The 18602-nt window shown below is 48.4% G+C and overlaps 1 protein-coding gene across 2 annotated transcripts in view; it reads left to right on the top strand.

Moving 5' to 3' along the window:
- ANXA5 (annexin A5) overlaps nt 1-18602 on the top strand; it is a 43657-nt gene that overhangs the window by 4143 nt on the left and 20912 nt on the right. For both annotated transcript variants that reach the window (XM_050946607.1, XM_050946608.1), the window contains exons 3-4: nt 16977-17061; nt 18474-18568. In XM_050946607.1, the coding sequence (XP_050802564.1) occupies nt 16977-17061; nt 18474-18568 (180 nt within the window). The remainder of the gene's footprint in view (nt 1-16976; nt 17062-18473; nt 18569-18602) is intronic.

The following is an 18602-nucleotide window of genomic DNA, read 5'->3' as shown; positions in this document are numbered from 1 at the left end:
CATGTGCTTAAATCAGGGATGGGCAAACTCCAGTCCCTCAGGGCTTTGGATCTGGGCCACGGGATTGCCCCCCATGGCACTGTGGGCCCCATGCTGCTCTCAGAAGCGGCCAGCACCACTTCCCTGCAGCCTCTGGGCTGGGGGGCAGAGGGCTCTGTGCGTTACCCTTGCTTCCAGGCACCGCCGCCCACAGCTCTTATTGGCTGGAAACGGGGAACTGTGGCCAATGGGAGCTTCGGGGGAGGTACCTGGTAGTGTTGCAAGTGCAGTGCATGCGGAGCCCTCCCCGACCCCCACGGGCTGCAGCGCTTCCTGGAGCGGCATGGCGTGGGGCCAGGGCAGGCATGCAGGGAGCGTGCCCTGGCCTCGGTGCGTGCTGCTGCCACGTTGGAGCCACTTTAGCTAAGCGGCGCCAGGCCGGAGTCCAATCCTTGTCTGCACTCTGCTCCCCAACTCCCTGCCCTAAGCCCTCTGCCTGCACCTTGCATCCCTCTTGCACCCCAACCCCTTTCCCTGAGCCTCCTTGTACACCCTGCACCCCAACCCCCTGAACCCCCTGCTGCACCCCTCCTGCACCCCAACCCCATGCCCTGAGCCCCCTCATACACCCTTGCATCTGTCCTCTGCCCTAATCCCTTGCCCTGAGCCCCTTCCTGCACACCACACCCCGCACTCCCTCCCACACCCCAACCCCCTGCCCTGGCCCTGCATACAATTTCCCCACCCAGATGTGGCCCTTGGCCCAAAAACTTTGCCCACCCCGGCTTAAGTACGTGTGTGTTTGCTTAACTGAGCCTTGAGTAGTCTCATTGACTTCATTGAGGCTACTTGTGTAAGGACTCTGCATGAACAAATTTTCAGGGTTAGCCCCTAAATGATTGCATACTTAGGTTTCTCTCCTCTTCTGTTTCTTTGGGCAACTGGTGTCAGGATCAGCCTGCACGTGTTCTGTGCTAATGTCCAGGAACTGACTCACTGACTCCCACTTGGATGCTGTGTAGTTCTTTCCTTTGTCAGAAGTTTAAGTTTAGTAGAACAAACGTGGATGGAGTCTATTAACCAAAGCTTAGCTTTTCTCCTTTAAAACTACGTGTCTAGATGGCCAAAACGAAACACTGCTCTAGTCATTTGTCATGTGTCTTTAAAAAAAATTATGCATACGCACCCACACTTCTGTCAGTGGGGGATATGTATGATCCTGTGGTGCCTGGGACAGCATTCACTGGAGATGCCAAAGTCAGGACAGGCTGCAAAAGGGAGAGCAGATACTCCCAAGACTGGTGTAAGTAAGCTATGCGGAAGGATAACCCTGCTCCTGTCTAAAAGACTGTGATATGAGCTATGTAGTAGGGCCATTTTATAAGTCTAATAAATACGCACAGTGGCAGTATAGGCTATAACAGCTTTGCTTCAGAGTGGAATGTGTAGCATGCAAATGAACCCTTGTCATAAACAGATAGTTAAGGGTGAATGCCTCTTTTACCTGTAAAGGGTTAAGAAGCTCAGTGAACCTGGCTAACACCTGACCAGAGGACCAATAAGGGGACAAGATACTTTCAAATCTTGGTGGAGGGAAGTCTTTGTTTGTGCTCTTTGTTTTGGGTGTTGTTCGCCCACGGGACTAAGAGGGACCAGACGTCAATCTAGGCTCTCCAAATCTTTCTGAATCAGTCTCTCATGTTTAAAAAATTATAAGTAACAGCCAGGCAAGGCGGAATAGTTTTATTTTTGTTTTCTCAACTTGTAAATGTCCTTTTTCTGCTGAGAGGATTTTACCTCTGCTTGCTGTAACTTTGAACCTAAGGCTAGAGGGGGTTCCTCTGGGCTATAGGAATCTGATTACCCTGTAAAGTATTTTCCATCCTGATGTTACAGAGATGATTTTTTTTTTTTTTACTTTTCTTTCTTTAATTAAAAGCTTTTTTTTTGAAGAACTTGATTCATTTTTCCTTGTTTTAGGATCCAAGGGGTTTGGATCTGTGTTCACCAGGGAATTGGTGAAATTCCTCAAGGCAACCCAGGAGGGGAAAGTTTTGGGGGGACAGAAAGTGCTCCAGACACTGAAATTTCTGGATGGTGGCAGAGTTACCAGATCTAAGCTAGTAATTAAGCTCAGAAGTGTCCATGCAGGTCCCCACATTTGTACCCTAAAGTTCAGAGTGGGGAAGGAACCTTGACAACCCTAATAACCAGAATGATTGATTTTCTAGCTTACATCTATGCCAAAAAAAATCCAGGAAACTTTGGGCAACCTCAGTAAACCCAGAGGTTTTCTATGGTAGGCTTTGCAAGTGAGAATTTTGAAAGATTTGCTTTAGTTAACAAAATTTAAAAAAGGTCCTCGAGAGAGTGACTCTCAATCAAAGATACTTAGTATCTTTATGTGTAACTTGTATCATAACCTTAGTCCCAGATTTGGACCTTAGCGTCCAAAATATGGGGGTTAGCATGAAAACCTCCAAGCTTAGTTACCAGCTTGGACCTGGTACCTGCTGCCACCACCCAAAAAATTAGAGTGTTTTGGGGCACTCTGGTCCCCCTGAAAAACCTTCCCTGGGACCCCAAGACCCAAATCCCTTGAGTCTCACAACAAAGGGAAATAATCCTTTTTCCCTTCCCCCCTCCAGGTGCTCCTGAAGAGATACACAGACACAAGCTCTGTGAAACTACACAGAGGGACTCCCCCTCTCTGTTTCCAATCCTGGAAACAAATAGTACTTTCCTATTCCCCCAGAGGGAATGCAAAATCAGGCTAGCAATCCAACACACAGATCTTCCCTTGATTTCTTCCTCCCACCAATTCCCTGGTGAGTACAGACTCAATTTCCCTGAAGTAAAGAAAAACTTCAACAGGTCTTAAAAGAAAGCTTTATATAAAAAGAAAGAAAAATACATACAAATGTTCTCTCTGTATTTAGATGATACAATACAGGGTCAATTGCTTAAAAGAATATTGAATAAACAGCCTTATTCAAAAAGAATACAAATCAAAGCACTCCAGCACTTATATTCATGCAAATACCAAAGAAAAGAAACCATAGAACTTACTATCTGATCTCTTTGTCCTTACACTTAGAAACAGAAGACTAGAAAGTAGAAACTGCTTCTCCAAAGCTCAGAGAAAACAGGCAGGCAGACAAAAGACTCAGACACTCAATTCCCTCCACCCAAAGTTGAAAAAATCCGGTTTCCTGATTGGTCCTCTGGTCAGGTGCTTCAGGTGAAAGAGACATTAACCCGTAGCTATCTGTTTATGACACGCCCCCCAAATTGCAGACAGTGGGGAAGCTCACTGGCGGCGATTTCCTTCTAGAACTTGAAAATAAACAGATTAATACAACACATACACCTTTACATATACTCCTAAGTATATAACTAACAGACTTCTACATTTTAAGAACACTTTTTAACTACTGAATTCTGGGAAACTCTCACGGGAGAGTGCATCAGCTACTTTGTTAGAAGCTCCTGTGATGTGCTGAATTTCAAAATCAAAATCTTGGAGAGCTAAACTCCAACGAAGAAGTTTCTTGTTGTTCCCCTTGGCAGTATGAAGCCACTTTAGTGCAGCATGGTCAGTTTGTAGTTGGAACCGCCGTCCCCAAACATATGGGCGTAGCTTTTCCAGGGCGTACACAATGGCATAGCATTCCTTTTCACTGACTGACCAGTGACTTTCCCTCTCAGACAGTTTCTTACTGAGAAACACGACAGGATGGAAGTTGTGATCTGTTGCTTCCTGCATGAGCACTGCTCCTATACCACGCTCAGATGCATCTGTGGTTACTAGGAATGGCTTGTCAAAGTCCGGGGCCCTGAGCACAGGGTCAGACATGAGCATCGCCTTAAGCTGGGTAAAGGCCTTTTGACACTCATCTGTCCACCTAACAGCATTTGGCTGGGTCTTTTTGGTCAGGTCGGTCAATGGGGCAGCGATTTGGCTGTAGTGTGGTACAAATCGCCTGTAGTATCCGGCCAAGCCTAAGAAGTATTGGACCTGCTTCTTGGACCGTGGGACAGGCCACTTTTGGATAGCATCCACCTTGGCCTGTAGGGGGTTTATGGTTCCTCGACCCACCTGGTGCCCCAGGTAAGTCACTCTGTTTTGGCCTATTTGACACTTTTTGGCCTTAACAGTTAGTCCGGCCTGCCTGATGCGCTCAAAGACCTTTTCCAGGTGTAGTAGGTGTTCGGGCCAGGAGTCTGAAAAAATGGCCACATCATCGAGGTAGGCAACTGCAAATTCTCCCAGTCCAGCTAGTAGACCATCTACCAGCCTCTGGAAGGTGGCGGGTGCATTTCGAAGGCCGAAAGGAAGGACATTGAATTCATACACCCCCGCATGGGTGACGAATGCTGACCTCTCCTTGGCAGGTTCATCTAGCGGTACTTGCCAGTACCCCTTGGTTAAGTCTATTGTAGAGATGAACTGGGCACGTCCCAACTTTTCCAATAGCTCATCGGTGCGTGGCATTGGATAGTTGTCCGGACGAGTTACCGCATTTAGCTTACGGTAGTCCACGCAAAAGCGTATTTCCCCATCTGGTTTGGGTACCAGAACCACTGGAGATGCCCATGCACTGGTAGATGGGCGGATTATACCCATCTGTAGCATGTTCTGGATCTCCCGTTCTATAGCAGCTTGGGCATGAGGAGACACTCGGTAGGATGGGGTTCTGATTGGGTGAGCATTACCTGTATCAATGGAGTGGTATGCCCGTTCAGTCCGTCCTGGGGTGGCTGAGAACAATGGGGCGAAGCTAGTGCACAGCTCCTTGATTTGTTGCCGCTGCAGACGTTCCAGGGTGGTTGAGAGGTTCACCTCTTCCACGCCACCGTCTTTTTTCCTGTCGTAGTAGACACCGTCAGGCCACTCAGCATCATCTCCCTGGACTGTAAACTGACAAACCTGTAAGTCTCTGGAATAGAAAGGCTTGAGAGAATTAACATGGTACACTTTAGGCTTTAGTGAGGAATTGGGAAATGCTATGAGGTAGTTTACAGCTCCCAGGCGCTCTTGGACCGTGAAGGGCCCTTCCCATGATGCTTCCATCTTATGGGCCTGTCGCGCCTTCAAGACCATAACCTGGTCTCCTACCTTGAAGGAACGTTCTCTGGCATATCTGTCATACCAGGCCTTTTGCTCTTCTTGAGCATCCTTTAGGTTCTCTCTAGCAAGGGCTAAAGAGTGTCGGAGGGTGCTTTGTAGGTTGCTTACAAAGTCCAGAATGTTAGTTCCTGGAGAAGGCGTAAACCCCTCCCATTGCTGCTTCACCAACTGTAATGGCCCCTTAACCTTGTGACCATACACAAGTTCAAATGGTGAAAACCCTAAACTGGGATGTGGTACAGCCCTGTAGGCAAACAGCAACTGCTGCAACACTAGGTCCCAATTATTGGAGAATTCGTTGATGAATTTTCGTATCATGGCCCCCAAAGTTCCATTGAACCTTTCCACCAGGCCATTGGTTTGATGGTGGTATGGGGTGGCAACCAAGTGATTCACCCCATGAGTTTCCTACAGTTTTTCCATGGTCCCTGCCAGGAAATTAGACCCTGAATCTGTAAGGATGTCGCAGGGCCAACCTACCCTGGCAAAGATGTCTGTTAAGGCCAGGCAGACAGTGTTAGCCCTGGTGTTGCCTAGAGCTACTGCTTCTGGCCATCGGGTAGCAAAGTCCACTAAAGTCAGTACGTACTGCTTTCCTCTGGGCGTCTTTTTTGGGAAAGGGCCCAGCATATCCACAGCTACTCGCTGAAATGGGACCTCAATTATGGGGAGTGGCTGGAGAGGGGCCTTGACTTGGTCTTGAGGCTTTCCCACTGTTTGGCATACCTCACAAGACCGGACATACTTGGCAACGTCCTTGCCCATCCCCTCCCAGTGGAAGGACTTCCCCAACCGGTCCTTGGTTCTGTTCACCCCAGCATGGCCACTGGGATGATCATGGGCTAAGCTTAAGAGCTTCTCCCGGTACTTAGTTGGAACCACCAACTGTTTTTGCGGCTGCCATTCTTCCCGGTGTCCACCAGAAAGAATTTCCTTGTATAAAAGTCCTTGGTCTATAACAAACCGGGATCGATTAGAAGAGCTGAGAGGCGGTGGGGTGCTCCGTGCCGCCGCCCAAGCTTTCTGAAGGCTGTCATCTGCTTCCTGCTCAGTCTGGAACTGTTCCCTTGAGGCTGGGGTCACCAGTTCTTCCTCAGACTGTGGACTTGGGCTTGGTCCCTCTGGAAGCGATGTAGGTGATGGGGTTGTTTCCGTTGCTGGTGAACCGCTCTCCGCTGGTGCACCTGAGGGTATTTCAGGCTCTGGCTGAGCCTTTTGGGTATGGCTGTCTTTTGCTTCTGCCAGTTCTGGCTCGCTGGCGCCCTCTGGCGTTGAGTTTGAAGATGTGGTTGCACTTGCTGGTGCTGGTTGCTGTTCCAGTTCCGGGCCTGGGACTGGAGATGCTGTGGCTGTTTCAGTGGTAGGCATGGAATCCGGGTCCACTACCTCTGTCTGGGTCTCTGGTAACACAGACGGGGCGTCTGTGGACGGCTCAGGAACAGGAATGGGTCTGGAAGCTTGCCTGGTTTGGCTACGTGTAACCATTCCCACTCTCTTGGCCCGCCTCACCTGGTTGGCCAAGTCTTCCCCCAGTAGCATGGGGATAGGATAATTGTCATAGACTGCAAAAGTCCACATTCCTGACCAGCCTTTGTACTGGACAGGCAGTTGAGCTGTAGGCAAGTCTACAGCTTGTGACATGAAGGGGTACATTGTATCTTTGGCCTTTGGGTTGATGAATTTGGGGTCAACGAAGGATTGGTGGATAGCTGACACTTGTGCCCCCGTGTCTCTCCACGCAGTAACCTTCTTTCCGCCCACTCTCAAATTTTCCCTTCGCTCCAAGGGTATTTGAGAGGCATCCGGGCCTGGGGATCTTTGGTGTGATGGTGGTGTAATGAATTGCACTCGCATGGTGTTCTTTGGACAGTTGGCCTTGATATGTCCCAGTTCATTACACTTAAAGCATCTTCCATCTGATGGGTCAGTGGGCCGAGGTGAGTTACTGGAGACTGGTGAGGTTGAAGGGTAGGGTATGTGTGGCTTTACTTGGGTGGTATGTGGGGTCTTTGGCTGTCCTCGGTTGTAGGGTTTATGGTCTGGGTGCCCCCTGGGGTAATCGTTCCCCTTGACAGTAGCTTTCTTGCTTTCTGCCAGTTCCATCCATTTGGCTCCAATTTCCCCCACCTCAGCGATATCTTTGGGATTTCCATCTTGTATGTACCGTGTGATGTCTTCAGGAACACCATCCAAGAACTGCTCCATTTGTATGAGGAGGTGCAGTTCTTCCAAGGTTTGAATGTTGTTTCCTGTTATCCAGGCCTCATAGTTTTTTGAAATGTAGTAGGCGTGTTTGGGAAATGACACCTCTGGTTTCCACTTTTGGGTTCTGAAACGCCGACGGGCATGATCTGGGGTTATCCCCATTCTGTATCTGGCCTTGGTTTGAAAAAGTTTATAGTCATTCATTTGCTGCTTAGGCATTTCAGCTGCCACCTCTGCTAAAGGTCCACTGAGCTGTGACCTCAATTCTACCATGTACTGGTCTTCGGGAATGCTGTACCCAAGACAGGCTCTTTCAAAATTTTCCAAGAAGGCCTCGGTGTCATCACCTGCCTTGTAGGTGGGAAATTTCCTGTGCTGTGGAGCAATAATGGGCGCCGGGTTGTTAGGGTTGGCTGGCACATGCAGCCCAGCTTTTGCCAACTCCAGTTCATGTTTTCTCTGTTTTTCCTTCTCTTCATTCTCTTTTTGGTGTTTTTCCATTTCTTTTTGGTGTTTTTCCATTTCTCGGTGGTGGGCCAACTCTTCTTTTGCTTGTTTCCTTCGGTAGGCCACCTCTTCTTCTTCTAGTTTTCTTTTGTGTGCTGCCTCTTGGGCTGCCTGTTCTCTTTGGAAGGCTGCCTGTTCTCTTTGGTAGGCTGCCTCTCTGATCTGTTCTTCTCTTTCTTTCATCTCCATCTCTTTTTGTTTTATTTCCAGTTGTCGCCTGTGTTCAGCTTCTTTGATTTGTTCTTCGGCCTCAATTTTTGCCTTAGAAGTCATGGTTCCTGTTTTCTTGTGTTGGGGTGCCCTCCGGTGTTTATCTTCTGAACTGCAGGTTCTGTTGCCTCCTGAAGTCTGCCTAGCAACAGTGCCTTTAGCTAATCTTCAATGTTAAGTAAACCTGAAAAACCACTTTATTTGCATTTATATAGTGCTGGAACTTGCCTCCTAATGGGAGGGCTATTGCATGACAAAAGACCCTTAACAGTCTGGTAATGGCTTCTTGCTTAACATGCAAGCCACAAACTGCCAGAGAGAGCAGAAAAAAAAATTCTCTCTGGTTCCCTTTTAAAACCAAACTGTTTCTCTCTGCTAAAAAGCCCTTAGCAGAGAAAAGAAAAATATAATATTCCTACTGGCTTCTGGATTCTGTCTAGATCCCACCCGCTGCTACACCATATCATAACCTTAGTCCCAGATTTGGACCTTAGCGTCCAAAATATGGGGGTTAGCATGAAAACCTCCAAGCTTAGTTACCAGCTTGGACCTGGTACCTGCTGCCACCACCCAAAAAATTAGAGTGTTTTGGGGCACTCTGGTCCCCCTGAAAAACCTTCCCTGGGACCCCAAGACCCAAATCCCTTGAGTCTCACAACAAAGGGAAATAATCCTTTTTCCCTTCCCCCCTCCAGGTGCTCCTGAAGAGATACACAGACACAAGCTCTGTGAAACTACACAGAGGGACTCCCCCTCTCTGTTTCCTATCCTGGAAACAAATAGTACTTTCCTATTCCCCCAGAGGGAATGCAAAATCAGGCTAGCAACCAACACACAGATCTCCCCTTGATTTCTTCCTCCCACCAATTCCCTGGTGAGTACAGACTCAATTTCCCTGAAGTAAAGAAAAACTTCAACAGGTCTTAAAAGAAAGCTTTATATAAAAAGAAAGAAAAATACATACAAATGTTCTCTCTGTATTTAGATGATACAATACAGGGTCAATTGCTTAAAAGAATATTGAATAAACAGCCTTATTCAAAAAGAATACAAATCAAAGCACTCCAGCACTTATATTCATGCAAATACCAAAGAAAAGAAACCATATAACTTACTATCTGATCTCTTTGTCCTTACACTTAGAAACAGAAGACTAGAAAGTAGAAACTGCTTCTCCAAAGCTCAGAGAAAACAGGCAGGCAGACAAAAGACTCAGACACTCAATTCCCTCCACCCAAAGTTGAAAAAATCCGGTTTCCTGATTGGTCCTCTGGTCAGGTGCTTCAGGTGAAAGAGACATTAACCCTTAGCTATCTGTTTATGACAACTTGGCTAAAAGATGACTAAGGAACTTAGGTTCATTGAAAGGAAGTTTAGGAATTGTTCAGGGTGATTTCAGTTAGGTATAATTGGATAAGCAAAGGAAAACCTGAGGCTAGAAACCACTTTCTAAATGTGAGGCCTAAGTCTCCCAGGGGAAATGGTGATAGTTCCATGGCTTGAATTATCTAAAACTAAACTCTGAAAAGCCCTAGAGAATATTCTGTTGAATAACCTTGCCAATGCAAGGGTTATGGACGAGGTGACCTGATGGAGACCTTTTTTAATCTCAAATGTCTTTTTTGCTAAATCAAATTCTGTTTGTTAATGTGATCAGTAGAGACTTATTTCCAGGGGCTACTGAGAAAAAACAGTGAATATATGCTGTGAGGCTTATAGTAGAAATACTGCCCATTGTTTGAAATGGAAAAAGAAAAAGCTGCAAGGGGAGTATCTCATCCCTCACATGTTTGAACTGAAGAAATCTATTAGAAATGTTGTGTTGCTGTGTATATGTTTTTAAATGCTGATATGATACTGGTTAATTTGTTTACCTTAGTGCTTCTCAGAGTGTGAGATGAGATTAATTTGAGGCACATGGCAATGCTCCCACTAGGGCATGATGCAAACTTGGCTCGAGAAACTGTTATTTCCAGTGTGCACTGATGCTGGTTACTGCTCACATGTCAGTTTTATGCTTTCTCCTTTCCATTCTGGCCGATTTCCTCTCTCCGCTCTTCCCCCCTCCCCCTCCCAATGCAAAATCACTTCCACCAATTTGTAACAATAGCATTGAGTAATTGGAATTACTAAGCTGAGGTCAAGACTTCTTTGCAGAAGCTAGGTGGCTATATGGCTTGTAAAATATGGTTGAAGAGAAATAAATTATTTTCTGGGTTTCTACTGTGTTTGCATGTGTCCTTGGTAGTGGGTTTTTTTTTGTGGGGGGAATGGGGGGGAATATTCAACTGATATACAGAAAGCTTATTGACAACAGACTGGACTAGAAAAGGAGGAACAGGATTTGGTATAAGAAGCCATATCTTTGAAAAGGCCCTGGGATTATTCAGTACATTGTTGCAGGTTATGTGAAATGAACATCTAGAACATGGACAACATAAATACTTGCCTGAGAGTAAAAGTGTTATAAAATTTAATTGAAAATGTACAGCGTTTTTATCGACGTTTTAAACATCTGATGGGGGTTAATAGAGGATTATGTCCCTACTATGGAATCCTGGAAGATTGTATGTTTGGTTTTTTAAATCTTCCTGTCCATGGCTTAGTCTCTCTCTCTCTTTTTAATCGGTTTTCAGAGAAAATTCTAGACGCTCCTTTTGGTTTCCTCCACTTTCAGGGCCCTTTATAGAGCTACCCTTCTCTGCTTACTCATTCCTGTTTCTTAATACATCCACCTGCCAGCTCTGCTCTGCTTGCAGTACCAGTCTCAACTGTCCACTTCTCCAACAAATGCCTTATACGTGGGACATTGTCTTTGTGCTGATCACTGCCTTTCTGCTGTGGAACCTACAAGAAATCTCAGTGAATCATGGCTAGGCTTGGGGTAGAGGGAAAAAGGGGGGAAAATATAAAATATATAGCATTTGCTCTGGTGTTTCCTCTCTCCCATCCCTAGTATATCATTTGTCTTACAGTTGTACGATTTTTGGGGCAGGGATTTTGTCTGCCTAGCACAATATAATGAGGCCCTGCTCTGCAGTGTTTACAGGGCCCAATCAGGTCTAACTGCTACATAGTAACTCCTATTAAATTCTATGGGACTTTATCATAAGGGTGGCTAATTTTCTTCGAGTGCTTACTCATATCGATTCCAATTAGGTGTCAGAAGATTTTTACCTTAGCAACATTTGGCTGGTTGGCTGCGGCACCCCTGAAGTGGCGCCCTTATGGCACCGGATATATATCCCAGGTGACTCAGCGCCTCCTCAGTTCCTTCTTACCGCCCGTGATGGTGGTTGGAACTCTGGAGCACGGCTTAGCTGAACTCTGCTTCTCTAGCTTCTAGTGTAGCACTCGTTTATAGTTGTAAATAGTTTTAAATGTAGTTGTTGTTGGTTCTTTAGTAGTTGGGGGTAAGGGGCTCCTCCCTCCCGGTACCCGGGCTGATGGCTATGTCTCCAGGTTTCAAACCCTGCTCGCCTGCCTTAAACCGATGCCTATGGGAGACCCCCACAACTCCTGTTTGAAGTGCTTGAGGGAATCCCATCAATCCGGTAAGTGCTGCATTTATAAGGCATTCAAGCCTCGGACTAAAAAAGAGCGGGGCTTTCGCTTGAAGCAGCCCCTTTTGGAAGCGGCACTTAGCCTGATGTCCTCAGCTCTGCGTTGAGACCTGGCACCAACCTTGTCGGTTCGAAGTGCGCCTGCGGCACCTGAAGGGTCAGCACTGCGTCCAGACACTGGCATAGACAAGATCCTTCCCCGCCTTTCAACAACTGCCTCTCCTATTTCCTCCATGCATGGTCCTGTATAGCGTCAGGCCGCTGGGTCCTATGTGTGGTGGAAAGTGGATACCACCCCTCTCATAAGCAACTCCTTCTACAAGAGGTGAAAATGCTCCTAGCTATCAGAGCTATAGAGGAAGTTCCAAAGGAACTGAGGGGCAGGGGGTTTTACTTACATTATTTTCTAGTTCCGAAGGCAAAGGGTGGGCTACGGCCTATCCTGGATGTGTGTGGACTCAACAAATTCATGGTAAGGTTGAAGTTCCACATGGTTTCCCTGGGGACCATTATTCCTTCACTGGAGACTGGTATGCTGCCCTTGACATGAAGGACGCGTACTTCCACGTAGCAATTTACCCGCCGCACAGGCATTTCCTTTGCTTTGTGGTCAGCCAACAGCACTTCCAATTTACCATCCTTCCCTTCAGCCTATCCACGGCACCAAGGATCTTTACAAAGTGTACGGCCGTCATATCTGCCTCTCTCAGTTGACGTCGGATCCCAGTGTTTCCGTACCTCAATGACTGGCTCATTTGGGGTCGCTCCAAGGACCAGGTGCAATCTCATGTTCAGTTCACCATGACCTTGTTCAGACAGCTGGGCCTGCTGCTCAATGTCAAAGTCGACTTTGGAGACGACCCAAAGAATAGACTTCATTGGAGCAGTCCTAGATTCAAGACTTGCCCGTGCGTGCCTACCGCATGTCCGCTTCCAGTCCATGGCGAGCATTATCCACAGCCTCCAAAGCTTCCTGACCTCGACAGCATGGAGGTGCCTCAGTCTCTTGGGATACATGGCGTCTTACATCTTCATGACCAGATATGCCAGACTGTGCCTCCATCCACTTCAGGACTGGCTCTCAACTGTATACCGCCCAGGCTGGGACAACATGGGCACAATGGTCACGGTACTGCTGGAAGTCTTAGTCTCTGGTCTAGTGGCTGAACCCCAACTCAGTATGCGAAGGGGTACCATTCCATGCCCCACAGCCCTCCCTGGTCCTAACCATGGACGCATCATCTTTGGGTTGGGGTGCTCACCTTGCAGACCTTTGCACACAGGACCTTTGGTCCACACGAGAGATCCCTGCACATCAACGTACGGGAGCTGAGAGCAGTGCACCTGGCATGTCAAGTGTTCTTCAAGCACCTTCAGGGCCGTTGTGTTGTCTATAAGAACTGCAACACAACAGCAATGTTTTATATCAACAAACAAGGGGGAGTGCTATTGTCCCCCCTCTGTCAGGAAGCCATTAGCCTGTGGGAATTCTGCATAGCCCACTTGATCGACCTGGTGGCGTTGTTTCTCCGAGGAGTCCAGATCACCTTGGCGGACCACCTCAGCAGATCCTTCCAGGCTCACGAATGGTCGATACGCCTGGACATCATCCACTCTGTTTTCTGGAAGTGGGGGTTTCCCCAGATAGACCTATTTGCCTCTCGCGAGAATTGGAAGTGCCAGGTGTTCTGCTCTCTCCAGGGATGCCCCTTGGGTTCCCTGTTGGACGCCTTCCTGATACCGTGGAAAGATGGCCTGTATTATGCCTTTCCTCCATTCCCATTAGTCCACAGGGTCCTTCTCAAGTTACATGGAGACAGGACCTGCTTAATTCTGATCACCCCACTGTGGCCCAGGCAGCATTGGTATACCACTCTCCTCGATCTGTCAGTGCCCACTCCAGTTTCACTTCCGTTGTGGTCAGACCTGATCACTCAGGAACACAGACAACTCTGCCATCCAGACCTGCAGTCCCTCCACCTCACAGTGTGGATGCTGCATGGCTAACTCGATCTGAGCTGAGTTGCTCCTGGTCAGTGCATCAGGTACTTTTGGGTAGCAGAAAGCCCTCTGCTACGTCCACATATTTGGCCAAGTGGAAATGTTTTTCCTGCTGGTGTGCTCTGAGCAATACGGCCCCAGTGGAGGCACCAGTACCTACCATCTTAGACTATCTCTTGTCCTTGAAACAGCTGGGCCAGCAGTTTCATCCATCGGAGGACACCTAGCAGCGATTTCTGCCTTCCACTCAGGTGAAAATGGGCACTCGGTCTTCTCCAATCCCATGGTCAGCAGGTTCCTCAAGGGACTAGAACGTCTGTATCCGCAAATTCGGCATCCAGCTCCTATGTGGGACCTCAGCCTGGTCCTATCCAGACTCATGGGTGCCCCATTCGAGCCAATGGCCCCCTGCTCACTCCTGTACCTTTCCTGGAAGACAGCCTTCCTCACAGCTATCACCTCAGCAAGACGCATGTCAGAGCTTAGAGCCCTCATGTTGGACCCATAAGGTGTTCCATAAAGACAAGGTACCGCTGCAACCACATCCTGCCTTTCTTCCGAAGGTGGTGTCTGCCTTCTTCGTCAACCAAGACATCTTCTATCCGAAGATGCACGTGTCTTGACGTAACAGCTGCACTCCCTAGACATTCGCAGGGGCCTCGCCTTTTACATAGAATGAACTAAACCTTTTTGGAGGACGACCCAGCTGTTTGTAGCTGTGGCAGACTGGATGAAGGGCCTTCCGGTCTCCACCCAGCACGTCGTGTCCTGGATCACATCATACATCTGTGCGTGCTATGACTTAGCTGGTGTCCCAGCTATGCACTTTACCAACCACTCCACTCGGGCTCAAGCTTCGTCCTCCGCCTTCATGGCTCATGTACCCATACAGGAGATATGTAGGGCAGCAACTTGGTCATTGATGCATACCTTTGCTTCGCACTATGCAATCGTCCAGCAGTCAAGGGGTGATGCAGCATTTGGCTCAGCGATTCTCCACTCCGCGACATGTCACTCTGGCCCCATTGCCTAGGTAAGGCTTGGAAGTCACCTATTTGGAATCAATATAAGCAAGCACTTGAAGAAGAAAATATGGTTACTAACCTTTGTAACTGTTGTTCTTTGAGATGTGTTGCTCATATCCATTCCAATCCCCCTCTCCTTCCCCTCTGTCGGAGTAGCCAGCAAGAAGGAACTGAGGGGGCTGAGTCGGCTGGGGTATATATCTGGCGCGGTAAGGGCACCAAATCAAGGGGGCGCCTCAGCTGACCCACCGAGTGTTGCTAGGGTAAAATCTCCCGACGATTGTGCACGCGGTGTGTGCACATCTAATTGGAATGGATATAAGCAACACATCTCGAAGAACAGTTAAAAAGGTGAGTAACCATCTGTTCTCATGTATTTGATTCTAAAAGAACTTATGAAGGTGATGTACAATGGAAACAGTGTAATCATTTGTGTGTGTGTGCACATGCTCATGTGCTGACCCTTTCATTCTTAGGCCGTGACCTATATTGCCTATTGTGATTAGGGTGATCAGATCACCCAGGTCAAATATCGGGACGTGGGGGGGGGGGGGGCAGAGGGGGAAAAAATGGCAGCAGAGCAAAAAAAGAAAAAAAAAGTCTCTCGCCCCTGATTTCTCCTCCCTCCACAAGCGCTGGAAGGAGGCCCGGGAGACTCAGGGGAGCGTGGGGCCGAGGTAAGCGAGAGTCCGACCTGGCCCCAAGCAGGCAGGACTTGGGTGCAGTCGTGGAGGGAGAGTAGGGCACGGCCCACGGGGCCAGGCAGCAGCTGCTCTCCCCACCTGGGCAGCAGGACTCTAAAGCAGCCGCTTCTGCAGCTCCCACTGCCGCGGAGGGTGGGGGGGGAGGAAGCGGCTGCTGGCCAAGCTCGGCGGCTGTGGCTCTGGCGCCCACGAACTCCCCAAGCCCGGGCCTGTTGCAGGGACCCAGCGCGCACGATGCACCCAGCCCCTGGCCGGTCGCGTCTGGGCTGGCTGTCCAGCTGGTGCAATCCTGTGGGCAGCCCCGGAGCGGGGGCAGCAGGCCCCAGCCCCCCCGTCCCGCTCGGGTCCCACAGGGGAACGAACGGGGCTGGGCTGCCGATGCCTCCACCGCGGGATTGCACCAGCTGGGCAGCCAGCCCAGACGTGACTGGCCAGGGGCTGGACGCAGCATGCGCGCTGCTGGGTCCCCACAGCAGGCCTGGGCTCAGGGGGGGTTCGGGCCCGGGTGCCAAAGCCGCAGCCGCCGAGCGCCACGTGCTTGGCTGTTTCCTCCCCCCACAGCAGTGGGAGCTGCAGCAGCGGCTGCTCCCAAGTCCCGCTTCCCAGGTGGGGAGAACAGCCGCTGCCTGGCCCCGCAGGCCACCCCCTACTCTCCTTCCAGGTACTGCGCCCAAGTCCTGCCTGCTCAGGGCCAGGCTGGACTCTCACTCACCCCGGCCTGCGCTCCCCTGTGTCTCCTGGGCATGGCGTGCTTGGCAAGAGGCGGGGATTTGGGGAGGGAGCCAATGGGGCAATGAGGGGGTGGGGATTTGGGGAGGGTTCCAATGGGGCAGTGAGGGGGCGGAGTCAGGGCCGGGGAGGGCGCGAGCCCTTCCGGGCTCTGGAGCCTTTGCTTGTTTGTCCAGTGTCCCCGACCTAACATTGGTCGGGATGCGGGACAAACAAGCAAATATCGGGACAGTCCCAATAAAATCGGAACGTCTAGTCACCCTAATTGTGACTGACTTCTTACCAAATTTAGCTCGGCCATTCAATAATAAAAAGGTGCTCATGTCAAAGGAAATAGGAAGTAAAATTGAATGCCATTGTAGATTTTAAAGTGTCATATTGTTTTTCAGAAGAGTATCATGAACTTCTTAAAATGTGGTGCTGTGTGACAGATCTATAATACCTTCTTCTCCAGATAAGAGAGATACCTCTTGCATTCTATGTCTAGGGTCAATTCTTTTAAAACTGCACAATTGTCCCTAGGTTTCTGTGTATAACTCTTCCTAGGACATGTCCTGTATGTAAATGTAAAGCCACAAATGGTATGGTTCATTATAGGAGCCATGTCACTATGTTCACCATGTCATTAGCATTCAGGTGCTAATGTTTATGGGCTGGGTCCTGCAAGCCACTTCACGCAAATGGACCCATGCACCTGGTAGCTCCTGTGTACACTGAACTGAAACCGTGTTAGCACCCATCTAGTAAGAATTGTGTTTAGATATTGTAGCAAGAACTGGTTTAAACAGCATTTTTCTAGCAAAAAAATTTAACATTCAGATCTCAGTCCCAAGTCACAGCTAGGATCCTAATATGAGCAGATGTGCAGTGGACTCATTAAATAAATCAATATCTGCTGCTTCATGGCATTTTTCTCCTTTAGCTCTCAAGAGGGACTGTGAAAGACTTCCCTGGTTTTGATGCCAGAACTGATGCTGAGACTCTCCGTAAGGCAATGAAAGGATTGGGTAAGAATTATGGATATGTCTGCTCAGAGGTAGTTATTTCTTTCAGCTAGATGGGAAGCTCTTCATATTCCTTTTCTAACACAATACAATGGCTGTTTACTGAAGTTTTACATTAGCTAAAGCAAACAAAGATAAGAGATTTTTAATTTTTACATGTGGTGGAATTATAACCCTGTGAGCACAAGAGTTAGGGTTTGTTCCAGTTCTGGTTCTGCTATTCTCAAGAAAGTTCACCCCTGCCCCGGCACAGGGAGATGTAAATCCCTTCTCTTATTCAAAAGCAGAGTTGTGTGCAGAAATTCAAGTTTGGCCCCTTTTGCAGGGGCATTCTCTTCCCCCATCCTGTCATGATCTCCCTCCATCCCCAGCCCAGGAGGAACTAACACTTCCTGTGGCCTGGCAGGAGCTCAACTTCCCCCTGTCCATCCTCACTGCTGGGGCTGGAGAAGTCCTGTGCCCCTGACAATTACTGGGGTGTGTGTGTCCATGCCCCTGCTTGCCCCCCACTTTGTACATGGCCCTGTTCAAAAGCTGCTGCCCTAGCTTGCATTCCCTACTGCCTGGGTCTCTGTGAGGCTAGCAGCAGGAGGGAATCAGTGGAGGTTTAGAGAGTCCCTTGCTACACTTCTACGGCAATCCACCCTTTCCCTCCTCTAGCCAGACCTCCATATCAGGAGTTTTTGTGGGGGTAATGCAGAGCTGGAATGACCAGCTCTGTGTCTTACAGAGAAGCCCCCGTTCCTGGTGCTGTTCCTCAGGGGCACTTAGCTCTGTCTTATAGCCCCTTTGCGTCAGTCATTCACTGTGTGAATCTAGCCCCCTCTGAGCCTGGGTGTGAGGCATGAGTATACTCTCTGTACCTCAGTTTATCCATGTAGGCACCACACTGTGATACCCCTGCTCATGCTGCATCATTAATGGAAATAGTAACTGCTCAGTGTGAATAAGGGTTTTGCCATCTGGTGCACATAAAGTAAGAATAGGGTATAGCTACCCTAGCAGGCTTAATGGCTAGATGCATCCCTGATGTTAACTCCAGGGGTGCATTTAGCCTGAAGTAAATCACTGAGAGTCACAGATGAGAAGTTTTATAGAAGTACAAAGTATGATTAATTTCTGTAGCTGCTGTCTGTCATGTTGGCAACTGAGCCTGCAGTGGTATCCTGCCTGAGAGCAGCATGTTAGAACTCAATCCATTTTATTCTCATACCAGTGTGTCAGAATCTAATGGTATGGCTTGAGGTCTACTGAAATTTTCTTCAGTGTGGCTATTTAACTAAACTGTCTTCTTTTTACCTTTGATTTAGTGACTGTTCATAATGTTCAGTCCTTTCAAAGTTTACACTATTAGATTTCTAAAAAAATTTTCTAACTGTTAATGTTCTTTTTCCCCCCTCTTCAAATAACTTCAGGTACCGATGAAGAGGCTGTCCTGAAGATCCTTACTAGCAGAAGCAATGCTCAACGCCAACAAATTGCATCTGCTTTTAAAACCTTATTTGGCAGGGTAAGAGGAAGAAGAAAGTACTCTAAAAAATCAG

This window comes from Gopherus flavomarginatus, chromosome 3 (genome assembly GCF_025201925.1).
Source record: "Gopherus flavomarginatus isolate rGopFla2 chromosome 3, rGopFla2.mat.asm, whole genome shotgun sequence".
Taxonomy (NCBI): Eukaryota; Metazoa; Chordata; order Testudines; family Testudinidae; genus Gopherus; species Gopherus flavomarginatus.
This window is presented reverse-complemented; position numbering and strand designations above follow the sequence as displayed.